Below are 27,009 nucleotides of genomic sequence, written 5' to 3'. Positions count from 1 at the left end.
ATCCATCCCCAGGCGGCAGCAGCACAATTGGCATCTGAGACCCATCCCAGCAGCATCAGCAGAGGCTGATCAGGAGTGGTGCCCTATCACAATGAGGAGCAAGACTTGGGCAGCCAAGATCCACACCTGACAACTGCAGCAGCAAATTTGGAGTGGAGCCCCTCTCCCTGCAGCAGCAAAGTCCCGGGAACTGAGCATATTCAGCTCCCAACAGCAGCAGAAGATTGGGAGCTGAGAGTACCCCCTGGCAACAGCAGCAGCAGTAGCAGCACAGACTAGGACCTGACACTTGCCCCCAGCAGCATCAGCAGCAACTGATTAGGAGCTGAGCCCCATCAGGCAGCAGTGCACTACAGCTGAACACCAGCTGGGCCCACACACCCTAACAGTGTGCCAGCTGAACCCATGCACCCCAGCAGCACCTACCATGAAAAACCAATACCAGTTGCCAGTTGTCAATCCTCCAGGACCCATAGCAGGCAAGAGGTGCAATTTGTCAGATAAAGAATTCAAAGCAATTATTTTAAGGGTGCTCAAACAATTCAGTGAGAACTACAAACAACTTAATGATAATTATAAAGAGCTCAGTGGGAACTATATCATCCTTTAAAAAGAGGTAGAAGCTATAAATAAAAATCAAGAGGAAATAAACAATGACATAGCTGATATGAAAAATATGTTGGAAGGATTCAATAGTAGATTAGAAGAAGCTGAAGACCGAATCAATGAGTTAGAAGACAAGGTAGAAAAAAAGGCCTAAATAGAGCAGCAAATCGGAAAAGTAATAAAAAAGCAGGAGAAGAATTTAAGGGACCTCTGGGACAATACAAAACATGAAAACATTTGCATCATAGGGGTAGCAGAAGGAGGAGAATCAGAGAAAAAAATAGAGACCCTGTTTGAAAAAATAATGACAGAAAACTTCCCTAATTTGGTGAAGGAAAAAGTCTTAGAAGTCCAGGAAATACAGAGAGTCCCAAGCAAGATGAACCCAAAAAGATGCACAGCTAGACTCATAATTAAAATGGTAAACATTAAAGACAAAGAAAGTATCTTAAAGAAAGCAAGAAAGAGACAGAAAGTTACTTACAAGGGAGTTCCTGTTAGACTGTCAGCTGATTTCTCAATAGTAAAACTGCAGGCCAGATGGGAGTGGCATGCAATATAAAAAGTAATGAAAGGCAAGGGTCTGAATCCAAGACTACTCTATCAAGTAAGACTGTCATTCACAACTGAAGGTGAAATAAAGAGCTTTACAGACAAAAAAAAAAGCTAATGGTATTTGCCACCACCAAATTAGCACTGCAAGAAATGTTGAAGGGACTCTTGTAAGAAGAAGAAGAAACAGAGAGAGAGAAAGAAACACAGGCAAAAAATAAAAATGGCAACTAATAAGTATCTGTCAATAATAACCTTAAATATAAATGGCTTAAATGCTACAATCAAAAGACATAGGGTAACTGATTGGATAAGAAACCATGACTCATATATATGCTGTCTACAAGAGACCCACCTCATAACAAAGGACTCACACAGGATAAAAGTGAATGGATGGAAAAAAATTTTCCAGGTAGATGGAAATGAAAAAAAAAGCTGGTAGAGCAATACTCATATCTGATAAGATAGACTTCAAAACAAAGGTCATAGAAATAGTCTGGGCACTCTCTTCTGCTCCTCACAGACTGGTTGCACCTATTTCCCATCACTGCTCAACTCAGCCCCCATCCCTGGCTCATCTAATTTTCTCTGGGCTCCTTTGCTCACTTCATATTTGGCTTCACCTCAGTCTCACAACCACAACTTTATAAACTTAAAAAATGCTCTGTAGAGAGAGGAAAATGGCATCAGAGTAAATGAAAGCTACACAGACAATCTTCTAGGACCAAATGGGAATTACAACTAAAATAAAGACAAATCTTCAGAAAAAGCAACAGAAAAGCAACAGTACAGGACCAAATAACCAGGGACACCGGGAGGATCTGCAGAGGTGCGAGAGGGTGGCGGGTTGGGAGCCCACAGACAGCAGCGGTCTTAGCTGTGAGTAGTGCCCTCAGGGATAAAAGACCAAGCCTGCTTGACAGTGCAGAGAGCCAGAACAGAGCACTGGTTTGGCTACAGCCACTCACCTGGGGCTCTGGTAGAGGGAGGGCAGACTGGACTGGAACTCTGTGGGGACACCCGAGATTTGGAGGGCACTCAGAGTTATTGCTGAGTCACGGCCACAAAGAACTATGGCCAGTTTTCTCCTTCTCAGAGCTGGGGAAAAGCAGCTGAATCCTCGAGGATTCAGTCTTTTCCAGGTGAGGCAAAGAAATGCAAATTGAGGCTAATTAACAACAAGCATCTACCCCACCCTCTGGAAATCCTCTTACGCAGAACACCAGGGCTACATTCTAAAGCCCTGAGTCACTGAGACTACTAGCCTCTAGGTAAAAAGCTAGAGGATAACTGAACCTTTCCTGGGCTTGAAAATCTACTCAAGAAAGTAAGACTTCACAGTGCTGTTTAACATGGGCCCACTCAGGCTCATCCAAACCCAGTAGAGGGAGCCAGAAGCAGCAGAACACCAACACCAACAGGGAAAATTTGGCAGGCTCCAAAACCCACTGAGATAGCCAAATGGTGAAACAAAGAAAAAAATTCCAAATGAAAGAACAAGAAAACTCTACCAAAGATGAGATAAATGAAATACAGCTAGGCAAGTTAACAGAAGTAGAGTTCAGAGCCATGACCTTGAGGAAACTCAACAGCATGAGTAAGGACATCAGCACCATGAGTAAAGATATAGAAACATTGAAAACCAACCAAGTGGAAATGAAGAATAACAGCAGAAATAAAGAACACATTGGAAGGACTAAACAGTAGAGTAGAGGAAGCTGAGGACCGGATCAGTTAATTAGAAGTCAGGGTAGAAAAAAAAAACCAGTCAGAAAACCAAAAGGAAAAAACAATTAAAAAACAGGAAGACAGCTTAAGAGAACTGTGGGACAACTGGAAATGTAATAACATTCGCATCATAGGAGTCCCTGAAGAGTAAGAAAATGACAAGGGTTAGAGAATATATTTGAAGAAATAGTGACAGAAAACTTTTCTAACATGGTGAAGAAAGAAAGCATTCAAGTTCAAGAAGCACAAAGAGCCCCAAGTAAGAAAACCCAAACAGGCCCACACCAAGACATATAATAAACAAAATGCCAAAAATTAAAGACAAAGAGAAAATCCTAAAGGCAGCAAGAGATAAGCAACAGGTTACCTAGAAAGCAACCCTCATAAGTCTCTCAGCTCACTTCCCAACAGAAACACAACAGGCCAGAAGGGAATGGCATAAAGTAATCAAGGTCATGAAAAACAAGGATCTGAATCCAAGACTACTCTATTCAGCAAGGCTATCATTCAAAATAGAAGGTCAAATAAAGAGCTTACCAGACAGCCCTGGCCAGTTTGGCTCAGCAGTTAGAGCGTCGGCCTGCGGTCCGGAGAGACCCGGGTTCGGTTCCCGCTAAGGGCATGTACTTCGGTTGCAGTTTGTCCCCGGCCCTGGTTGGTCGTGCGGGTGGCAGCCACTCGATGTGTCCCTTCACGTCGATGTTTCTCTCTCTCTCTCTCTTCCTCTCTCTCCCTCCCACTCTATCTGTACAAAAAAAAAAGCTTACCAGACAAAAAAAAGGGGGGGGCTAAGGAAATATATTAGCACCAAACCAGCACTGCAAGATATGCTAAAAGGACTGCTGTAATTAGTAAAAGAAAAATATAACCACACTAAACAAAAACGGCAATAAATAAGTACGTATCAATAATCACTTTAAATGTGAATGGTTTGAATGCTCTAATAAAAAGATACAGAGTAGCTGACTGGATAAGAAAGCATGACTCACATATGTGTTGTTGACAGGAGACCCACCTCACAATAAAAGACACATATGTTAAAAGTGAATGGATGGAAAAAAATCTTTCAAGAAATCAGAAAGGAAAAAAAAAAGCTGGGGTAGCAATACTCATATCTGATAAAGTAGATTTCAAAATGAAGGCCATAACCAGAGACAAAGTAGGCCACTACATAATATTGAAAGGATCTATCCAACTGGAAGATATAACCTTGGTAAACATATATGTACCCAATATAGGAGCACTAAAATACATTAAAAATCTTCTGGAGGACTTCAAAGGAGAAATCAATAGGAACACAATCATAGCAGGGAACTTTAACACCCCGCTGATATCACTGGATAGATTATCTAAAGAAAAAATTAACAAGGAAACACAGACTCTAAATGAAGTGCTAGATCAAATGGATTTCATAGATATCCACAGAGAACTACACCACTGCAGAATTCACATTATCTCAAGTGCACATGGGACATTCTCAAAGATAGATCACATGTTAGGGCATAAACTAAGTCTCTACAAGATCAAGAAGATTGAAATCATATTAAGCATCTTCTCAGATCACAATGCCATGCAACTAGAAATCAATTGCAACAAGAACATGCAAAGACATTTAAAAACATGAAGGCTAAATAGCATGTTATTGAAAAATGAATGGGTTACCATGGAGATCAAGAAATAAATTTAAAAATTCTTGAAAACCAATAAAAATGCACACACAACAAAAATCTTTGGGATGCAGTGAAAGCAGTTCTGAGAGGGAAGTTCATAGCACTACGGACCTACCTCAAGAAACAAGAAAAATTTCTAATAAACTATCTAACCTCACAACTTAAAGAACTAAAAAGCCAACAAAAAGAAAACCCCAGAGCAAGTAGAAGGAAGGAAATAGTAAAGGCCAGAGTAGAAATAAATGACATGAAGACCAACAAAACAATTCAAAGGATCAATGAAACAATGAGCTGGTTCTTTGAAAAGATAAACAAGATTGATGGACCCTTAGATATCTAGTCTCACCAAGAAACAAAGAGACAGAACCCAAATACACAAAATCAGAAATAAAAGAGGATACAGTGATACCTCGGTTCTCGAACATAATTCGTTCCAGGAGGATGGTCGAGAACCAAATTGTTCGAGAACCGAAGCAATGAAACCCAATAGGAAATAATGGAAACTGGATTAATTCGTTCCAAGCCCCAGAAAATGCCTATTTACTGGCCTAATTTGTATATAATATGTAGAAAAACATAAGTCTCAACAAGAAATAAAAGTGTACAGTATGTCTAAGGGTTAAATTCAGTGTAAAGCGTGACTCTCTCCACAAAGCGTGACTCTCTCCACAAAGCGTGACTCTCTCTCTGCACTCACACTGATGACGCAAGCAAGGCGCGCTGGGCCGAATGAACGCCATTCGGCTCAACTCGGCTCATCTCGGAAGTTCGAGTTCCAAATATTTGTTCGGATTCCAAGACAAAAGTTTCTCGAATCTCCTGGTCGAATACCGATTTGGTCGAAAGTCAAGGCATTCGAGAACCGAGGTATCACTGTAAATAATAACCGACACCACAGAAATACAAAGGATTGCTAACAAATATTATGAATAGTTATACAGCAACAAATTGGACAATCTAAGCAAAATGGACAAATTTCTAGAAACACACAGTCTCCCAAAACTGGACTGGAAAGAAATAGAAAACTTGAACAGAGCAATAATAACTAAGGAAATTGAAGAGGTAATTAAGACTCTCCCAGCAAACAAAAGCCCAGGCCCAGATGGCTTCATGGAAGAGTTCTACCAAACATTCAAAGAAGAACTAATACCCATTCTCCTCAAACTATTTCAAAAAATTCAAGAAAAAGGAAGACTTCCAAACTTGTTTTATGAGGCCAGCATAATTCTAATTCGAAAACCAGAAAAAGACACTACAAAGAAAGAAAACTACAGACCAATATCCCTGATGAACATAGATGTCCAAATCCTGAACAAAATACTAGCAAATCAAATCCAGCAATATATCAAAAAAATTATTCACCATGACCAGGTGGGATTCATCCCAGGGATGCAAGGCTGGTACAATATTCGCAAAGTAATAAATGCGATACACCACATAAACAAAATGAAAGATAAAAATCATATGATCATATTAGTAGATGCTGAAACAGCATTTGACAAAATCCAGCACCCATTTCTGATAAAAACTCCCAGCAATGTGGAAATAGAAGGATCATATCTCGACATAATAAAGGCCATATATGAAAGACCTACAGCTAACATCATACTCAATGGAACAAAAACTAAAAGCATTTTCCTTAAAAACAGGAACAATACAAGGATGCCCACTTTCGTCACTCTTATTTAACATAGTACTGGAAGTCTTAGTCACAGACAGCAATCTGACATGAACAAAATATAAAAGGGATCCAAATTGGAAAGTAGGAAGTGAAACTGTCATTATTTGCAGATGACATGATATTATATGTAAAAAACCCCAAATCTACTAGACTTAATAAATGAAATTGGCAAAGTAGCAGGATACAAAATTAACGTCAAGAAATTGATGGCATTCTTATACACCAATGATGAACTCACACAAAGAGAAACTAAAAAAAAAAAAGTCCCATTTACTATCGCAGCAAAAATATTAAGATACCTAGGAATAAACTTAACCAAAGAAGTAAAGGACCTATTCGCAGAAAACTACAGGACATTGAAAGATGAAATAGAGCAAGATATAAAAAAGTGGAAGCATATACCTTGTTCATGGATTGGAAGAATTAACATCATTAAAATGTCTATACTACCCAAAACAATCTATAAATTAAATGCAATCTCCATCAAAATACCAACAACATACTTCACAGAACTAGAACAAATACTTCAAAAGTTCATATGGAACCAAAAAAGACTACAAATAGCCACAGCAATCTTGAAAAACAAGGACAAAGTAGGTGGGATCACAACACCAGATATCAGGTTATACTACAAAGCTACTGTAATCAAAACAGCCTGATACTGGCAAAAGAACAGGCACATAGATCAATGGAATAGAACAGAGAACCCAAAAATGGATCCAAACATTATGCTTAATTAATATTTGACAAAGGTGGCAAGAGCATACAATGGAGTAAAGACAGCCTTTTTCATAAATGGTGGTGGGAAAATTGACAAGCTACTTGCAAAAAATGAAGCCAGACCACCAACTTACAACATACACAAGAATAAACTCAAAATGGATAAAAGACTTAAATGTGACCCGTGAATCCATAAAAATCCTAGAAGAAAATGTAGGCAACAAAATTTCAGACGTTATACACAGCAGAATTTTCACTGATACATCACATAAGGCAACAGAAACAAAGGAGAAAAGAAACACATGGGACTACAAACTCAAAAGCTTCTGCACAGGAAAAGAAACAACCATCAAAATGGAAAGGCAACCCACTGTATGGGAGTGTATAATTGCCAACGATACATCAGATAAGGGGTTAATTTAAAAAATATATAGAGTGCTCATACAGCTCAACAAAAGGAAGACAAAGAACCCAACTAGAAAATGGGCAGAGGAACTAAATAGACACCTCTCCAAACAGGACATACAAATTGTTAAGAGACATATGAAAAAATGATCAACATCACTAATCATCAGAGAGATGCAATTAAAACAACAAGGTATCACCTCACACATCAACAAATCATCAAACAAGTGTTGGAGAGGGTATGAAGGAAAGGGGACTCTAGTGCACTGCTGGTGAAAATGCAGACTGGTGCAGCTGCTATGGAAAACAATATGGTGTTACCTCAAAAAATACAAAAATTAAAAATTGAATTGCCATTTGACCCAGTGATCCCATTCTAGAAATATACCCTAAGTAGCCTGAAACAACAATCAGAAAGAATATATGTACCTTCATGTTCATAGCAGCATTATTTACAATAGCTAAGATCTAGAAACAGCCCAAATTTCTATCAGTGGACAAATGGATAAAAAAGCAGTGGTACACATACACAATGGAGTACTATGCAGCTGTAAGAAAGAAAGATCTCTTATCCTTTGAGACGACATGGAGGGACCTGGAAAGTATTATCCTAAGCAAAACAAGCCAAACAGAGATAGACAAGTATTATATGATCTCACCTATTTGTGGAATATAATGAACATAACAATCTAAAGAACAGGGTAGTCCCAGAGACATGGAAGTAGGGTACAGACTGACAATCCCCAGAAGAGAGGTTGCGGGGAGAGATAAACCACAGAACTTATATGTATGTATGCATGACCAATGGACATGGACAACAAAGCTGGGGACAGGGCGGGGAGGGAGGGGGAAGAGTGTGCCAATGGGGGGGAAAGGAGAAACATCTGTAACAAAAATAAATAAATAAATGAATGAATAAATAATCAAATAAATAAATAACTAAGTAAGTAAAAAGATTAAAAAAACCAGGGTCATAATAAGAAAAATAGAAGGTCACTATATAACATTAAAATGATCAACCCCACAAGAGGATATAACCCTGGTAAACATATATGCACCAAATATATGAGCACCAAAATATATTTAAAACTTCTGGAGGACTTCAAGGGAAAGATCAATAGAAATACAATCACAGTGGGTGACTTTAACACCCCATTGCAACACTGGATTGATCATCTAGACAAAAAATTAACACGGAAACAGTCCTTAAATGACTAACTAGGGCAGTTGGACTTAATTGATATTTACAGAACATTTTACCCCAAAGCTGCAGAATATACATTATTCTCAAGTGCACACAAGACATTCTCAAAGACAGACTACATATTAGGACACAAAGAAATCTCTACAAATTCAAGAAGATTGAAATCATATCAAGCATCTTCTCAGATCACAATGGCATGAAACTAGAACCTAATTACTACAAAAACATTAAAAAACATGGAAGGTAAATAGCATGTTATTAAACAACTAATGGGTTACTAAGGAGATCAAGGTAAAAATTAAAAACTTCCTGAAAACCAATGAAAGTTCACACATAACAACACAATATCTATGGGAAGCAGCAAAAACAGTGCTGAGAGCACTACAGGCCTACCTCAAGAAACAAGAAAAATTTCTAATTGAATTTCTAACCCTACAACTTAAGGACTAGAAAATAAACAAAAAGAAAACCCAGAGCAAGCAGAAGGAAAGAAATAGTCAAGGTCAGAGCAGAAATAAATGACATACAAACTAGAAATCAATTAAAAAGATCAATGAAACAAAGAGCTGATTCTTTGAAAAAATAAACAAGATTGATGGACCCTTAGCCAGACTCACCAAGAAACAAAAAGAGAGGACTCAAATAAGCAAATCAGAAATGAAAGAGGAGAAGTAACAACCAACACTACAGAAATACAAAGGATCATCAAAACGTACTATGAATAATTATATGCCAACAAATTGGACAATCTAGGCAAAATGGACAAATTTCTAGAAACACACAGTCTTCCAAAACTGAACCAGGAAGAGACAGAAAACTTGAACAGACCGATAACAACAAAGGAAATTGAAGATGCAATCAAGAAACTCCCAGCAAACAAAAGCCCAGGCCCACAGCTTCACCGGGGAGTTTTACCAAACATTCAAAGCAGATTTAACACCCATTCTCCTCAGACTATTCCAAAAAATTCAAGAAGACAGAAGATTTCCAAATTCATTTTATGAGGCCAGCATGATACTAATTCCAAAACCAAATAAAGACACTAAAAAGAAAGAAAACTATATGTCAGTATCTCTGATAAATATACAAATGCCAAAATCCTTAACAAAATATTAGCAAGTTGGATCCAACAATCCATCAAAAAAAATTATTCATCATGACCAAGTGGAATTCATCCCAGGAATGGATGATGGTACAATATTCGCAAATCAATAAATGTGATACACCACATAAACAAAATGAAAGATAAAAATCATATGATCATATCAATAGATGCTGAAAAGGCTATTGACAAAATCCAGCACCCATTTCTGATAAAAACACTCAGCAATGTAGGACTAGAGGGGTCATATCTTGACATAATAAAGGCCACATATGAAAAACCTACAGCTAATATACTCAATGGGTAAAAATTACAAGCATTTCCCTTAAGAACAGGAACAAGACAGGGTTGCCCACTTTCAACACCCTTACTTAACACAGTACTAGAAGTCTTAGCTACAGCAATTACACGTGAAGAAAACATAAAAGGGATTCACATTGGAAAGGAGGAAGTGAAATTGTCATTATTTGCAGATGACACAATACTGTACATAGAAAACCCTAAAGATTCCATCAAATATTTACTAGGTTTAATAAGTGAATTTGGCAAAGTAGCAGGATACAAAATTAATTTCAAGAAATTGATGGCATTCTTATATACCAACAACTAACTCATGGAAGGAGACACTAAAAAATCCCATTTACCATTCCAGCAAAAAAATTAAGATACCTAGGAATAAACTTAACTAAAGAAGTAGAGGACCTATTCACAGAAAACTACAGGACACTGAAAAAAGAAATAGAGGAAGATATAAAAAAGTGGAAGCATATACCTTGTTTATGGATTGGAAGAATTAACATCATTAAAATGTCTATATTACCCAAAGCAATCTATAGATTCAATGCTATCCCCATCAAAATACCAACAACATACTTCACAGAACTAGAACAAATACTCCAAAAGTTCATATGGAACCAAAAAAGACCTCGAATAGCTACAGCAATCTTGAAAAAGAAGAACAAGGTAAGAGGGGTCAGAATACCAGTTATCAGGTTATACTACAAAGCCATTGTAATCAAAACAGCGTAGCAATGGCACAAGAATAGGCATATAGATCAATGGAATAGAACACAGAACACAGAAATTGACCCAAGTCATTATGCTCAATAATTATTTGACAAAAGTGGCAAAAGTATACAGTAGAGTAAAGACAGGCTCTCCAATAAATGGTGTTGAGAAAATTGAACAGCTACATGTAAAAAAATGAAGCTAGACCACAAAATTATACCATAAATAAGAATAAATTCAAAATGGACAAAAGACTTTATGGTGAATCCATAAAAATTCTAGAAGAAAATGTAGGCAACAAAATTTCAGACATCATACGCAACAGAATTTTCACTGATACAACACCTAAGGCAAGAAAAACAAAGGAAACAATGAACACATGGGACTACATCAAACTCAAAAACTTCTGCACAGCAAAAGAAACAACCATCAAAATGGAAAGGGAACCCACTATATGGGAGAGCATAATTGCCAACAATACATCAGATACAGGGTTAGTTTCCAAAATATATAAAGTACACATACAAGCCAACAAAAGGAAGACAAAGAATCCAAGTTTAGGGGCAGAGGACCTAAATAGACACCTCTCCAAACAGGACACACAAAGGACCAAGAGACATATTAAAAAATGCTCAAGGTCACTAATCATCAGAGACTTGCAAATTAAAACAATTATGAGGTATCCCCTCACATCTGCCAGAATGGCTGCCAGTTTTGGAGAAAAGGGGACTCTAGTACCCTCTTGGTGGGAGGGCAGACTGGTGCAGCCACTCTGGAAAACAATATAGTGTTTCCTCAAAAAATTAAAAATTGAACTCCCATTTGATCCCGTGATCCTACTTCTAGGAATATACCCTAAGAAGCCTGCAACACCAATCAGAAAGAATATATGTACCCCTATATAGTAGCACTATTTACAATTGTTACGATCTGGAAACAGCCCAAGTGTCCATCAGTAGACAAATGGATAAAAAAACTTTGGTACATATACAGCTGTAAGAAAGAAAGATCTCTTATTTTTTGAGACAACGTGAAGGGACCTGGAAAGTATTATCCTAAATTAAACAAGCCAATCAGAGAAAGATACGTATCACATTGATCTCACTTATTTGTGGAATATCATGAACAAAACAAGCTGAAGAACAAAACAAACCCAGAGACATAGAAGTAGGGTATTACAGACTGACAAACCATAGAAGAAGGGGCTTGGGGGAGAGGAAGAGATAAGTCACAGAAGTTATATGCATGTATGCGTAACTGGACATAGAGAACAATTCTGGGGGGTGGGCAGGATTGGCAGGAGGGTTTAAATGGGGAAAAAGGAGAAATAGTTGTAACAAAAACAAAATAAATAAATAAATGAAAAGAAAGATCTATGTGAGAGAGACACATCAGCTGGTTGCCTTCTGTAAGACCCAGACTAGGGCCTGGGGAGAACTCCAGCTGAGGTATGTGCCCTTGATTGGAATCAAACCTGCAGCTCATTCATTTGCTGGCACATGTTCTAAGGGCTGAACCAAAACAGTCAGGGGAGTTTTATTTCTTTTGATAGATTATTTTAAGGAAAAGATTTCTTCTAGGTCCATTCAACTGTTTTAAACTAACTTTTGCTTGGTATGTTTATGGTGAATTTTTATCTTTGATATCTTTATTTTCAATTTTTCTATGTGAGTTAATTTTAAGGATAGGCCCCTCACTTACAAATAAAATAGAAGAAGTACAGAATTGCAAGGCTGAGACTTATATGATTGGTATCATCACCAAAATCAGTAGACATCCACAACTGAACCAGTTTTGAACTTAGAATTCCAAACAAGAAACTTGCTACATAATATGTCATTGTTGGCTCTACGATGCTGTGTACTGCAAGAAGGGAGAAAATACAAAATAGTTAATAGAACTTACTTAATTTTAAGTGATGATCTTAGTCAAATTTTCTGTTTCTCATTATCTTTAAAAAGAGCTCATTCATATCCTTTAGGGTGGAGGTAGGGTATTTTTATATTCTTAAATTTAAATTTTCTTCTCAAATTCTGAAAGCCACACTTAAGTTGAAAAAAGGCAGTCAGTTTCATGTAAGAACTTCTTTCAGTCCCCATTAAGGAATATACAGTTATTCAGTGCCAAACAGTATTATAACTTTTGGAGATACAGTAATGAACAAAAGGTAGAAAGTCTCTAAATTCATGCCACTTATATTCTAGATGTAACATGAGACACAGATGAAATGCAGAGTGAATCTTCGGTATTGTCCTGGCCTGCCAACCAAGTGGTTCCTTATTGTTGGGCAGTTCATGTTTTCCAATTTTCTCCCCGATAAATAATGCTGCAATGTATACTTCTGTATGATTTTTTTTGTACTTTTCTGATACTTCCGTAGGCCCCAGAAGTGGAATTATGCACTAAGGAATAGTTACATCTTTGATATTGTTATATTTTGCCAAATCTCTTTCTACAATCATTATGCTGTCCTTCCCCCCCAAATAGGAAGCCTAAATTCTTGATATACTCCTTTGCTGGAATTAGGTATGCCAGTCGATGAGAAAGTCCTCCCCACCTTGTAGGTTGAATTTGAATCACAGAGGAACAGAATTTGAATCACAGATGAGAGTGGGTGCTGGGGTCAGAAAAACCTGAAGGGTCAATTCCAAAAGAATAGAAGGAGAGCAAGAACATAAACCAAAACAGAGTAGCCAGCAGAAAATGGCAACAGCAACCAGGACAGAAAAACAAAGCTAACTTTGGAGGTAAATCTGAGAACTGTGCTCTGAGCTAGCAAAATGAAGGAGAAAAGAAAGAATCCTTTGATAAACCCTTGTCTATAAATGTCCATGGGGTGGGGAGCACTGTGAAGAGTACTAAGGCGATTTAGATTCCTTCTTACCTAACGGCATTCCCATGGCTGAAAGGGAGCCCTGGTTTCTACATTTGCCAAGTAGAAAGATTTGTAATCTGGAGGCATAATGTGAACATAGGAGGGGAGTTTCATGAATGGCCCTCTAAGTCTCATGTGTTCTGGGCATGGATTTAGCCATGTTGATAATTTTGGGAATCCAGCACCTCCTATAACTGAAGCAAGGGAGGAGACTCTGGTTTCATACGGATTCAGGGAACTGGTGTTAGAAAACCCAGTGTGACAATTGCTTTCTCCTTTAAGAAAGGAAAGTAGCTTTTAATCAGCAAAATGTTTGCTGACTGGATTTATTAGGCCAGCAAAAGCCTCAAAGCAAATCTATTATTTCTTACAATGTTCTTAAGCTTTTAACACTCAAGTTGCAAAAGGTAAGAATTCTGAGTGCAATAACTTTTCTTAATTTTTTCCTCTAATGAAACATGCGCTATCGTCAAAGATAAAGCAACTATTCAAATAAAGTATACAAATAATTACTGTGAAAATTATTTATGCACAATTGTGCCAATAGATAACAATGACATATCAGTAAAGCTTATTAAGTTTCTTTCTTCTTAAGGGGAAATTTCTGTCAGAACTTTAAAAATGGAAAGAAAGTCCCAAAGGCTAAGAAAATAAGTTCACTATTCACTGCACCAGAACTTTTATCATTGTAGTTGTCACTACTGTATTTTAATAGGGTGATTGTTTACAACCCTTACTTTTCTGAAACCTAAACAAACGAAAATTGAATTCCATTGATTATTATCAAAATTATTAGACAAGCTCTATAAAAGCAAGGACTATTATGTTCATGGTTGAATCACCCACCATGGTCAAACATAAGAACTATAACATAGTACAAATCAATAAATAATTGTTGGATTAATGAATGAATGAACTTCCAAATCAGTACCAGTGAATAGAATATCAAGAGAGTTCTCTTGATTAGACTATAGATGCCATCTCTGATATGGTTCCCTGAAATTCTGTGGTCAATATTTACTATCTTAAATGAAGCCCAGGGGAATACTGGACCAGATTTACCAACTGTTCATGGATCCTTCTGACTACTATGCAAGACTGTATTTCTTTACATTTTTCATTTTCCTCCAAGGGTAGTCCTTGAGTTTTTATGATGTTTCTGAATATACATTTCTCTTTGCTGATCACTTCAGTCATTTTCAGGAAGGCCTTATGTGCAGGAAGTTTTATGGTGAAAGCCCCGCATTGCTACATTGTGGCACCTTCCTTTTTACTTAAATTTTGGAAAAAGTTATGTGTGTGTGGTGGTTTGGCTTTTTCACACACAGCAGATAACATACATGAAGCATTTTAAGAGGATGTGCCTTCCTGTGCTAAATTGGGGTTCTAGGTACATCAAATATGTTCCAAGCTTCCATGGCCTGGGAAAACTAAACTGGATTCAGAGCAAAACTAAATGTGAGTGCTTCTGGTGCTCAAGTAACAAGTATAATTGTCCACCATATGGACCAGCTCCCTCGAAGAAGAATTGAGAGGATACTGTCCTTGAATGGGTCTTCTTGGGAAAGAAGTTTTCAATTCTGAGTTTTAGGCGTTGATTATGAATATGTACAGCATGATGAGTCAAAATAGAAGTAAACAGGGTCCCTGACTGCCCAACAATAAAGCACTCTCCAGGGACAGGGAAAACAATTATGGCTAAAACTTACTCTTGAATGGTTGGAAAGGTAATTTGGGTTATACTTGATTGCTGGGGAAGAAGGTGATAGAAGGATCCCACTTCAACATAATTTATTGTTTGGCATCATACTGACCCCTTGATGTACTAGAACATGATCTGGAAGCACCTCCTAAATCCTCTTTTTTCAGGTCATAAGGAGGTGGAATGAGATAATGCTGCAGAAGTCCTTGGACACAGAGGACATCCAATAAGTGGAATAAGCTATACATCAACAATTTTCTCTTGAAGACTGTAACCATTGTTTTTCCAAAATCAGTGCAAATGGTAACACAGTAAAAAAGGTAAATAATTTCTTAGTAGTATTATGAAAATATTTGATTTTATGGACACCCTTAAAGGGTCCTTTGGACCCCTCCCCCCCCCCAACCCAGACATTGTACTCCAAGAACCACTATTCTAGGAGAACGGTATGGGGTTTTGATCAGAGAGAGGCATAGAAGATACTTTTGGATGTACTGGTCACACTGAATTTCTTGTCCTGAGTGATAATTACACATATATCATTTATTTTACACATACATATTATAAAGGAAAAAATATACTTATGGTTCAGGGCTCTCTGAATGTGATAAATGAGCTCATGGGCACCTTGCAGTTTCTCTGCTTAAAAACACTGCTTTTAGACCCTGTAGATGACCATATAACTCACACTTCCTCCCTGAGCTGACAGTTAGTCCCAGGAGAAAAGGAAGGGAAGCAGCCTCTTCCCATCACTGGTGAGTGCACTCACTACCTGGCTTCTGAGTTCATCTTCAACACATCAACATCTTTCATTCTTACTGTCAAGTATAGTGGTTCAGCCTAAGCCTGTGGAAGAATGCTGCTTTTTATAAGCATTGTCATGAAACTCACCTTACAGCAAAATTATAACTAATATTAAATAAGGGGTGTATTTGTAAACACATATAGTGCTTTTAAAAAAGTAAATCACTATACTGATACTCACAATTTCTTTGTACAAGTATATCTTGTGATAAGATACTACAAAATTGATGTCAGTTTTCAAAATATATAAGATTCTTTTTAGAAATTATGAAACAAAAATATAGACCCTTACCTATGGAATAGTTAAACTTTTTCCGGTTGATGCTAAAATCTACAATAGCAGTAAACATATTAAAAGACATTATAGAGGTCATCAGACTTTCTCCATTAATTAAATTGCTGAGGTCTCTAGATAGACCTATGGGAGGAAAAATATTTAGGTGAAAAAAAAATTTTATTAGCAAGTAGAAGAATATTCTTAGCTATGGCTATATATCACATTTTTTCTACATACTTAAATAAACTTTAGTCATGTTTGAAAACTCTCTTCAAGAAAATTTAATTATATACTAACTAGACCATCATAGTTAGATTCCAAATTAACTGTGCTTGATGACTGTTTATGTAATTGAGATAATAAACTAGAGCTCTCATTCCTTATTTCAAAGGAGATGAAATTCATTATTTTTATAATTCAGTGATTTGGCCTATATAAATACATACATACATCATGTATTTACAGCGAGATCAAAATCAATGACAGATTAAGTAACTTCATAAACCAAGGCTTTATAATGCTGTACCTAAGTGAAAGATTACTCTCACTATAATAGAAACTGTCTGATTTTCCTATGCATTACCTTTAATAGTTTTATAAATCACTTATGTACATATATAAATAAGCCATGGACACAGACAATAGTGCGGTAAAAGCCTGGGTGGGAAGTGGGAGTGGGGTGGAAGGGGTCAATGGGAGAAAAAAGAGGGGATAAGAAGGGACACTTGTAGTACAATAAAGATAAATTTAAAAAATAAATCAAATTTTAAAAATAAATAAAAATGATTCCAAAGCCACAAGATGAAGGAGGAGGAGGAGAAAAGAAATCAAGCGCTAATGGAGAACATCCTGATATTATATATTATGATCCTAATTTTTCTTCATTTATGATGATATTATAAGTTTAGATAGCCATCGATTACTATTTTTCTGTGGTATTAAATGTGCTATAGTGGCAAAACTATAACTTTGATGATTTCCCAAATTCCCATAGGAAGGAAACGTTATTGTGTGGTAAAAACCGTTCTTGTGAACCCACCACCCCATAGCTCTGATTATAACCTGATGCAGTAAGAGTGCTGTTGGAAGAGAAGAAAAGAAAGGCAGACCGTTCTTGGGAAGCTCAGTTGCCTTGATGGTTCACTTCTTCACCTATCCCTGCATCTATTCCCTTTGCTGTCAGACTTTACAATTTCTCTCACCACAGAGATTCAGTATGTTTTGTCATGAAATGTGATATAAGCAGAGGCTTGATAAAGATTTCTGCTTCCTCTCTCTTGGACTCCTGTCAACATCACAGCAGCATTTCCTGCCTACTCTTCTGGAGCAATGTGAAAAATACTTGGAAGAACCATGGATCCTCCTAGTTGAAGACACCCTAGATCACTTAATGTCCAGATGATCCTCCAGCTGACTGTAGAGTTAATAGTGAGCCTAGCCAAAATCAGCAGAGCCCAGCCTATACAATCGGAACTGCCAGATTCATGAGAAAAAATATATAATTGTTGCTTTAAGCCACTAGGTTTTGGAGTTGTTTGTTACTCAGAAAAAAGAAATGATACTGTTTTACAATTATTTTATTTTAGAAAATATAACTATAACCAAATGTGAATATTTGGAAATAAATTACAGACCAGAAAAAGTTCAAGACAATGTGAATGTACTCATGTACTCTACTCATAGATCTAGGCAGATTTTCTTCTTTCTTTCTTTCCTTTTTTTTGAGAATAAAATTTAAAAATGTAAAAATCTTGCTTTGAAAACAGGCAAACACATTTCTAAGAGAAAAATACTTTATTTTTAGAAAGATACAAAGTGAGGAGAAAAACAAAGTTCCAAAAGTAATGGTAAGAGGGACAAAATTTATAGGAATCACCTTGCAAATTAACCCAAAGAAATTATTTAAATTCAACAATGGCAGGCCAGGAAACCAGTGGAACACTAACTAGAGGATCAAATTATAAAGTTAAGAGAAGTATGGAATGCTCTCAGGTAGCACAGAACTCCCCCAAATCTTTTGAATAGAAAAGTGGTTGGCACTGACAGAATCCCATAGAGACGGACTTAGGTGATAGATGCTGGTGCTTCCTTTTTCTAAAGTCTCATAATCTTAATGCATTTTGAAGACTTGGCTTTCCTTTACTCATATAAATGCACTTGGTGTGTCTCCCTTATTCCATTGCTACCTGCCTCAGACAGTCCTTTCCCCTTTAACTGGCCATAAAATAAAAAGTGTGTGTTTATATGTGTGTGTGTCTGCATGCACACATGCATGTGTGTGCCACATAAAAATTATTTCTTAAAACAAATACTCTGGTTCTCATTATTAAAAAGTGACTGGTAGAAAACAAATTAGGTTATTGATTTTTTCTTTTCTTTTAATGAGGCGCTCAGATTTTCAACAGGTTACGTTGATTTGGTATTTTACTTTGAAATATATACAGGGTGTCCCCCCAAAATGTATACACACAAAATTATAGATTCTATTACATTTTGAAAATAAAATGTATTTTAACAAACTCTTCCTTTATAATTATTCAAAGTGTGTATATATTTTTGGGGACACCCTATAATATATATATTTTTTTCTCCTAAAATAGTGCACACTGAAATATTGTATGACTAGTGATTTTATTATTTTGTACTTTTCAGGCTTTTGGTCCAAATAATGACACTGACTCCAAAGGCAATTTTGGGGGGCTGGGGGAGGGGCATTAGCTGAATATAGTGTTTTTCAAAGGAAAAGATGTGTTGGGAAAATTGTGAAAAGCTACAGTAAACAAAAGATGTTAAAAATAGACAAGTTAAATATATACTATTATATTTTAAATATAGAAAAGGAAAAAATATATACCTACCAAGATCTCTTATAGCAGCTGAAGTCAGCATGGGATCTGAACTCAGAAGAATAGCTGAGAATAACCACCTTGGGGTGGTTTTCAAATGTAATTTATTCACAGATGTCAGATACCAAAGAATTAATGTATAATTGATTAAAAATCCAGGAACTGTAATCAAAGTTATCTGTAAAGAAATTTTATAGATAGAAAAATTAGATTGATTTTGTATTTCATTTTAAAAAGCAGACAATCAGGATTAATGGAGATGTACCATCACGCTCAACCCATCATGAGAAAATGTAAGTTACCTTATTTAAGAACTATGCTTGCAACTCAGGAAATAAAGGACATGTATTGCAATGAGATTCTTAGGACCTAAGAAATACCATATTATAATTAAAAAAGAAACTTTCAATTGTCTTGATAAGGCTATTAAATATAGATATGTATGTGTGAGGTATATACATACAGACCATATATACATATATACACGTATATACATACACATTTTACTATGCATGAAAACTGAGACATAGTCTATAACATGGAAAAAAGAGCACAAGAAAAAAAGAGAGTAAACGTGATAACAGAAAGAACGTAGGGAAATGGCAGATGACTATAGAAGAGATAAAAGAAAACAATGTGTTATTTAGGACTGAAAACCTACCTATCTTCTGCCTTCCCACCATGCCTTTTGCTTTCTCTTATTCTATCTTCATAGCTACTTAGCAATTTTATTCCCAAATGGACTTGGGAAAATCTCAAGTGATTGTGTTTGAAGTTACATCTAAGAATTCAAAACTGCTCCCCTATGTTCACTGAAGTATTATTTATAATACCCAAGACATGAAAGCAACCTTAAATGTCCATCAGTGGGTAAATGGATGAAGAAAATGTGAGATAGCCTGGACCACGTGACTCAGTGGTTGATCATTGACCCATGCACCAAGAGGTCGCTGGTTCGATTCCTGGTCAGGGCACATGCCCAGGTTGTGGGCCAAATCTCCAGTGGGGAGAATGCTGGAGGTTTGTCAATTGATGTTCTCTCTCATCGATGTTTCTATTTCTCTCTCCCTCTTCCTTCCTCTCTCTCGTAAAAAAAAGAAAATGTGATATACATATATACATATATATGTGTGTGTGTATATATATAAACATATATATAAAATATAAAATATTATTCTGCCTTAAAAAAAAAAAGGAGATCTTGCCATTTGTAACAATATGGATAGACCTTTAGAGCATTATGCTAAGTAAAATATGTCAGACAAAGAAAGACAAATACCATATAAACTCACTTACATGTGGAATCTAAATGAAAAAAAAAAAAAAAAACTGAACTCACAGCTACAGAGAACATATTGATGGTTGTCAGAGGCTGAGGGTGTGGGGTGGGTGAAGTAGATGAAGGAGTGAAAAGGTACAAACTCCTAGTTATAAAATAAAGGAATCATGAGGATATGATGCACAGCATGGTGGCTTTAATTAATACTGCCATATTGCATATTTGAATGTTAATTATATTTATTTTGATGGTCATTTTGAAATATATACAAATATCAAATCATCATGTTGTATACCTGAAACGAATATAATGTTACATATCAATGATCTCAATGAAAAATAATAAGAAAAGAGTAGTTGTAATGATTTTATAATAATGTTGTAAAATGCTCTTACTGCTTTCTGATTATGTAGCTCTTTCAGTTGTACAGAGACACTCATACAGAATGAATTGGGAAATGAACACTGGACTCTAATTCAGGAGGCTCTGGTACAGGTGCTAGTGCTGAGTGATTTGGGTTGAGTCACTTGATCATACTTCTATCTCCAACCCAATCTTAGAAAAGGCAGAACCACGATAGAGTGTTTATGGGACACCACCGAAAAGGGTCTTCCATCAATAGCGCTTGATGATAGCATCAGGATGGTGAAAGGAAATCAAGGTTCTGTAGATCAGTGCCTTCCAAGGTGGGAAAATTCCCAATTTTTTAAGATTTTAGTGGTCAAGATTATTGTTTTACTGACTCCTATTTGAAGGAACAAATTAAAATAAGGCTCTGAGATGAGAGGATTTCAGGTCAGAAAGCCCAAATCCTTGTTTTTCCACCACATAGCTGTTGATACATAGCACATATTGTTTCAAAAGTGGTTGCAGTAATTCTGCTTCCTGAAGCCACACCATTGGATAGTTATCTCCCACTCTGAGTTTGGGTGAGTCATGCGACTCATTTTGGCTAAAAGGAATAAGAGCAAACAATTCAGGGAGAAACTTGAAAAGCATTGGCAAATTCCAGCTTTCCCTCTCCTGCTGATGTTTGAGACTCTGCACCTGCCATGTGAGGAAGCCTGAAATAACCTCCTATCTGATGAGATATATCTGTTGCAGTGACATCTATTGTCTACAGCCAACATTAACAGTACCAACCAACACACACATGAATGGGGCCCTCCAGCCATCTAGCTCACCCTGCTGCCTTGATTGATCTCCACAGTTGAACAGACTCAGGAGACAGATCGGCTGAGATCACCAGAACCAGCCCAAACTACTTTTATAATGTATCTCTATTCCATGAGTCTCTTGCCCTGACCTTGTTCAGGAGGTGTCTCTCCCATATACAGCACCATGGGCTCTACAATAGGAGCCTTAAAAGGGTCCCTTCTTGTTTCCCTGTCTTTTGATTTCTGCAGTCTCCTTGCACATGTTCTCACAGCAATAGCCACAAAGGACATGTTTCTGTTACAAGTGACCACATTCAGGACAAACGTTTATAATTTTTTTTCTGAGTCTTCGGTATACTAAATATTTGTCAAGATATGGTATAGTCACTCAAATATAAAGTTGAAATTACTTCTCCCACACCTTATACTTTTCCCCTGTCTTCTTTGTTTTCTAATTTGGAGCAAAATTTTTTTAGAAACCTGAACATAGATAAAACGTAGTAGCTTGCGAACGAATGATATTACTGAAAAAGAATACTTTTTACCTGCCAAAATAACTTGTGGAGCATGTAAACATCCATGTCAAACGCAACATTAAAGATAATTACTGGTGTAAACAAATCAAAAAAAAAATGTGGACTCATCCATTGTATGGAGTCTGCATATTTTAGGACCTAATAATATAAAAATATGTTATTTTCTCATTTATCTATTCTATTAACATAGAATACATGCCAGATACTCCTATCTCTAGCAAAAGAGGAAAACATACATCATCATGCAATAAGTGCTAAAGTCTTAACTCTCTCAGATCTTTATAATCTTCCATCAGATTATTACCAACTACAGTGGAAAATTAATGCACGTATATATGTCCACTTTATTTTTTAAAGAAAGTATATTATAAATAGGATGTACATTTACATGGGCACTAGAGAATACCTAGGAGATTTTCAGGCATTTAAGAGGAAGAAAGATATTTCAGATGGATGGATTATCACACACACACACACACACACACACACACACACAATCTACAAAAGAGTAAATCATATCAAATTCTAGAAACTACACATAATTAGCCATGGCTTAAATAGAAGGGGTGTGTGGGAGAATAGCGGTGCGTGGGAAGTTAATGCATTTCATAAAATAACTAAATAACGGTGTTTACCACAAACTATTGAGTTGATATTTATACATTTTCTTATGGGCATCTATTCAACATCTATCAAGTAAGGAAATACTAAGTATCTACTGAGTTAGGTGAGATCTATGCATTTGGGAGTTGCTTCTCCATGATCTCTTGTGTTTCTCCATGTCTTATGAGTGGAGGCACTGATTGCTTTTCTCCCAGACTATCTTTTCAAGAATATTTGAATGACTAACAAGTTTGGAAGATAGAACAAGTGTTTCTTTAGAGAGCAAGGGGCAGATTTACTATATTGTCCAATGTAGTAAAGATAATATCTCCCTGTGGGCAAGAGGGCACATGAGTTAACTGCACATCATAAAATATTCCAAGTTCTCTAAACTCAGGTTTCTTTTCCTGTTAGATCAGTAGCAGGAGCAGAGAGAGCCCAGAGCAACCCCACTGGCCTAGTTACCATCACACCCCAAGAGGAGCCAAGTCATCATCACCAAAACCAAGAGGGACCAAGACTCAGCAGCAACTCATTGCCCCGCCCCTAGCACTGCTGACATCAAGCCTGGCACCACAGGGCAGTGGGGCAGGGATCCCGGCCTGGGCAGCCTCACATTGGTGGTACCTGTGGGCAGGGACAAGAAGGTCATTGCAAGGATGGTTTGGGAACAGTGAAATGGTTCAGTGTAAAAACCAGATATGATTTCATCAATAGGAGTGACACCAAGGAAGATGTATTTGTACACCAGACTGCCATAAAGAAGAATAACCCCAGGAGGTACCTTCACAGTATGGGAAATGGAGAGACTGTGGAGTTTGATGTTGTTGAAGGGGAAAACCGTGCAGCAGCAGCAAATGTTACAGGCCCTGGTGAGGTTTCAGTGCAAGGCAGTAAATATGCAGCAGACCATAACCATTATAGATGTTATCCACATCACAGGGCTCCTCCACATAATTACCAGCAGAACTACCAGAATAGTGAGAGTGGGGGAAAGAAGGAAGAATTGGAGAGTGCTCCTGAAGGCCAGGCTCAACAGGGCCAGCCCTATTGCAAGTGACAGTTCCCACCTTACTACATGCAGAGACCCTGTGGGCTTTGAACACAGTATTCCAACCCTCCTGTGCAAGGAGAAGTGATGGAGGGTGCTGACGACCAGGATGCAGGAGACGAGGTAGACCAGTGAGGCATAAAATGTACTAGGGCTATAGACCATGATTTTGCAAAGGCCCTCCTTGCTAAAGATAGCCTAGAGAAGATGGCAATGAAGGTGAAGAAGGCAAGGAATAACTAAAATCTAGAAACAGCCCAAGTACCCAACAGTAGATGAATGGATTAAAAAGCGCTGATACATTTACACAATAGAATAGTATGCAGCTATAAAAAAGGATCTCTTACCCTTTGAGATAGAATGGAGGGACCTAGAGAGTATTATGCTAAGTGAAATAAACCAGTCAGAGAATGACAAGTATCACATGATCTCACTTATATGTGGAATCTAATGAACAAAATAGATCCAGAGACATGGAAGCATGGAACAGACTGAGGAATCTCAGAGGGAAGAGGGGAGTGGGAAGAGATCATTCAAAGAACTTATATACATATATGCATAACCCATGGACCCAAACAATAGGGTTGTGAAAATCGAGGAGCAGGGATGTGTAGAGTGGCGGGGGAGCAGGTCAATGGGGGAAAGGGGTGACATCTGTAATACTTTCAACAAAGATGAATTTTAATAATTTTTCTGTATTGACTTTAGAGAGAGAGGAAGGGAGAGGGAGATAGACAGAGACATGGATGAGAAAGGACATCAACTGGGCCTCTTCCTACACCCCTCCCACTGGGGATTGGGCCCACAACCTGGACATGTGCCCTGACCGGGAATTGAACCAGCGACCTCTTGGTGCATGGGTTGATGCTCGGCCACTGAGCCACTCCAGCTGGGCTATTTCTTGATATATTTTAAGCCAGGCACACCTAGAGACTAGCCTCTATTCTAATGGAAATCCTATGAAACATTCCTAACTGAGGCAATAGATCGGTTTAATGTTAGAATTCTCTTACTACTGGAGTCCTGTACCAGCACTCTAAGTCTCTCTCAGCTTCCAGCTTTGCTCTTGCACACCTGGTTCCTTTTTCTATACATATGATGTTATCCACATCCTAAGTATCTATCAAATGGTAGAATAGTGAAGAGACAAGTATTTTTACAAATTCTCTTAAGCCATCTTTGTATTTATATGAATCTTAGCTATAGTACAAAGTACTCATATTTACTATACACACCTGGTCAGATGTAAAACTTAATATTTCTAAACTGCATCCAATTATAAATAATATCACAGGGAGAGGAATTGGAAAGTCTTTCAAGTGTAGGTTCAAAAATGCTGCAAAAAAGTCTTTATTTAAAAGCAATAAAATATTACAGTTTAAGAACTTTAATTTCATATGATTTCTTAATACTGAGGATAATCAAATACTTTTCCACTACTTACTTTCTATATTCCTATATTTGAAACCCTCCTTCACACTTAAGCACACAGAATCAGTGTAATTATTAATCTACTAGATTTCTGCTTGACCTGTTCTATGAAGTATCTCATTTCTTTAGAATCATTAGTAAAAATTGCTAGATATAATTGGATTACTACTGAAATATTTATAGCAGTTTTTGCACATGTTATAAGTCAGGTAGTTTCTTTAGCAATCCTGTAATAAGTTCTTTATTAACCTCTTTGTTTTTAATACAATTCTTAGGTCAAAGAATGAAAAAAATAAGTGCATTCTTTTGTTTTTTACAGTATTCTTTTCTTTTCATAAGAGCTAAGAACAATTTATCATTTGGACAAAAACAACGGGACAACATACCAAGTGGTTAAAAAGTAACCGAACCGTTCAGAAGACCTATCACTTTGAAAACTCTTTATCTAAGTAATGAAATCGGTGGAACAGCTAACCTTAAAATATGAATGAAACTATAGTTTATAATAACAGGTTTAAAAAGTCTTCTAACCCTTGATTTTCTGCTTATCTGTTTCAATTCTTCCCCATCACTTAAATCTATTCTGAACCTAACAAGTAAGAAAGTGTGAATATTTTGAACCCAACAGAGGCAAAGAACATGAATTAGATCTTACATGTTTCTTCTCAGGGGCAGGTTATTGTTGGATTCATTTAATTGAAAATACTGGAACAAAGGTATGAATCTAGGAGCAAAATTCTAAGTTCCTATTACTGCTACTTTAAAAAATTCTGTATAGTGGCATTTATATGATATATCCACAAAATAAACTAAAATAAAGAGTTATACGTACCTCCAACTGCGCAGATCAAGGACACTGTTAGAATGATTTCAGGGAGTTCCTCAGGATTATTACTGAACTTATTCCTCATAAAGTCCACCCAAGTGTCAGTAAATCCTTTGCTAAGAAATGTGTAATTATAAATACTGGAATGCAGCTCCATCCTGTTGTTTCTCACAGACCATCTGAGTCCGACTCTTAACAATACTCTGCAAAACTCACGTAGGATCAACGGAAAGTAAGATTTACCTTCTTGGTAGCCTTCTAATGCGTTCCTTTAAAAAAAGAAAAAGAAAAAAGTGCCCTTATTTCTCCTTAATTATTTCTAGTGATATCTTACAGTCTGCCAAAATGAGGAATGCCTCCCCTTCCTGTAATGTTTTCAGTTTAAATGAGACAAAAAAGGCACAACCCCAAGTGATAGAGACTAGCCAGTGTCACCCTGTGTTCACTCAGCATTACTCATCCAGCGTCTATCCAACTGTCTGAAAAGATTTTTCACCTAACTTGTGAAGTAACTCTATTCTGACCTTCAGTTACTGCACGTACACACCCTGGTGGTTTTTTTAAACATGAGGGGCTTGAAAAACCCAGAGAAAACTATAAAGATAAGGGGGTTAAGGATGGCCTTGGGAAACTTAGAGGAACCATGGAGAGAAAGAGATTAATGGTTTCCCTGACCTCTAACAGCTCCACTCATCCCCCTTCTATCAGATCCCCTCCATAACGGTGGCACCAAGAATGTAGTTTTTTTTTTTCCTCTGTAGTTTGTGTTTATATAAACAAGGAACAAAGAAGGCTCAGGGCTGGGGTTTGGGAAAACCCCCCTCCAGACCACCGGCGAATAAAGTGGTCCTTTACAATTCGGCTGTGCGTCTCTGGTTATCTCGCTGACACATTACAACACTTGTACCTGGAATCACAGTCAGGTGCAGGTCACAGCTCTGGGGAT

The 27,009-nt window shown here is 37.1% G+C and overlaps 1 protein-coding gene and 1 pseudogene across 1 annotated transcript in view; one reads left to right on the top strand and one right to left on the bottom strand.

Annotated features, from left to right (window-relative positions):
- SLC9C1 (solute carrier family 9 member C1) overlaps positions 1 to 26,220 on the bottom strand; it is a gene marked incomplete at its 3' end in the record, with an annotated part of 97,041 nt that extends 70,821 nt beyond the window's left edge. Inside the window, exons 1-6 of the mRNA XM_036242512.1 lie at positions 26,070 to 26,220; positions 25,042 to 25,142; positions 22,162 to 22,290; positions 19,193 to 19,358; positions 16,350 to 16,475; positions 12,378 to 12,539 (exon numbers count right to left, since the gene is read on the bottom strand). Coding sequence (XP_036098405.1) covers positions 12,378 to 12,539; positions 16,350 to 16,475; positions 19,193 to 19,358; positions 22,162 to 22,290; positions 25,042 to 25,142; positions 26,070 to 26,220 — 835 coding nt within the window. The remainder of the gene's footprint in view (positions 1 to 12,377; positions 12,540 to 16,349; positions 16,476 to 19,192; positions 19,359 to 22,161; positions 22,291 to 25,041; positions 25,143 to 26,069) is intronic.
- Positions 22,823 to 24,045, top strand: LOC118617568 (annotated as a pseudogene).
- Positions 26,221 to 27,009: the final 789 nt, after the last annotated feature.

This window comes from Molossus molossus, unplaced genomic scaffold (assembly GCF_014108415.1).
Source record: "Molossus molossus isolate mMolMol1 unplaced genomic scaffold, mMolMol1.p scaffold_m16_p_5, whole genome shotgun sequence".
NCBI lineage: Eukaryota > Metazoa > Chordata > Mammalia > Chiroptera > Molossidae > Molossus > Molossus molossus.
This window is presented reverse-complemented; position numbering and strand designations above follow the sequence as displayed.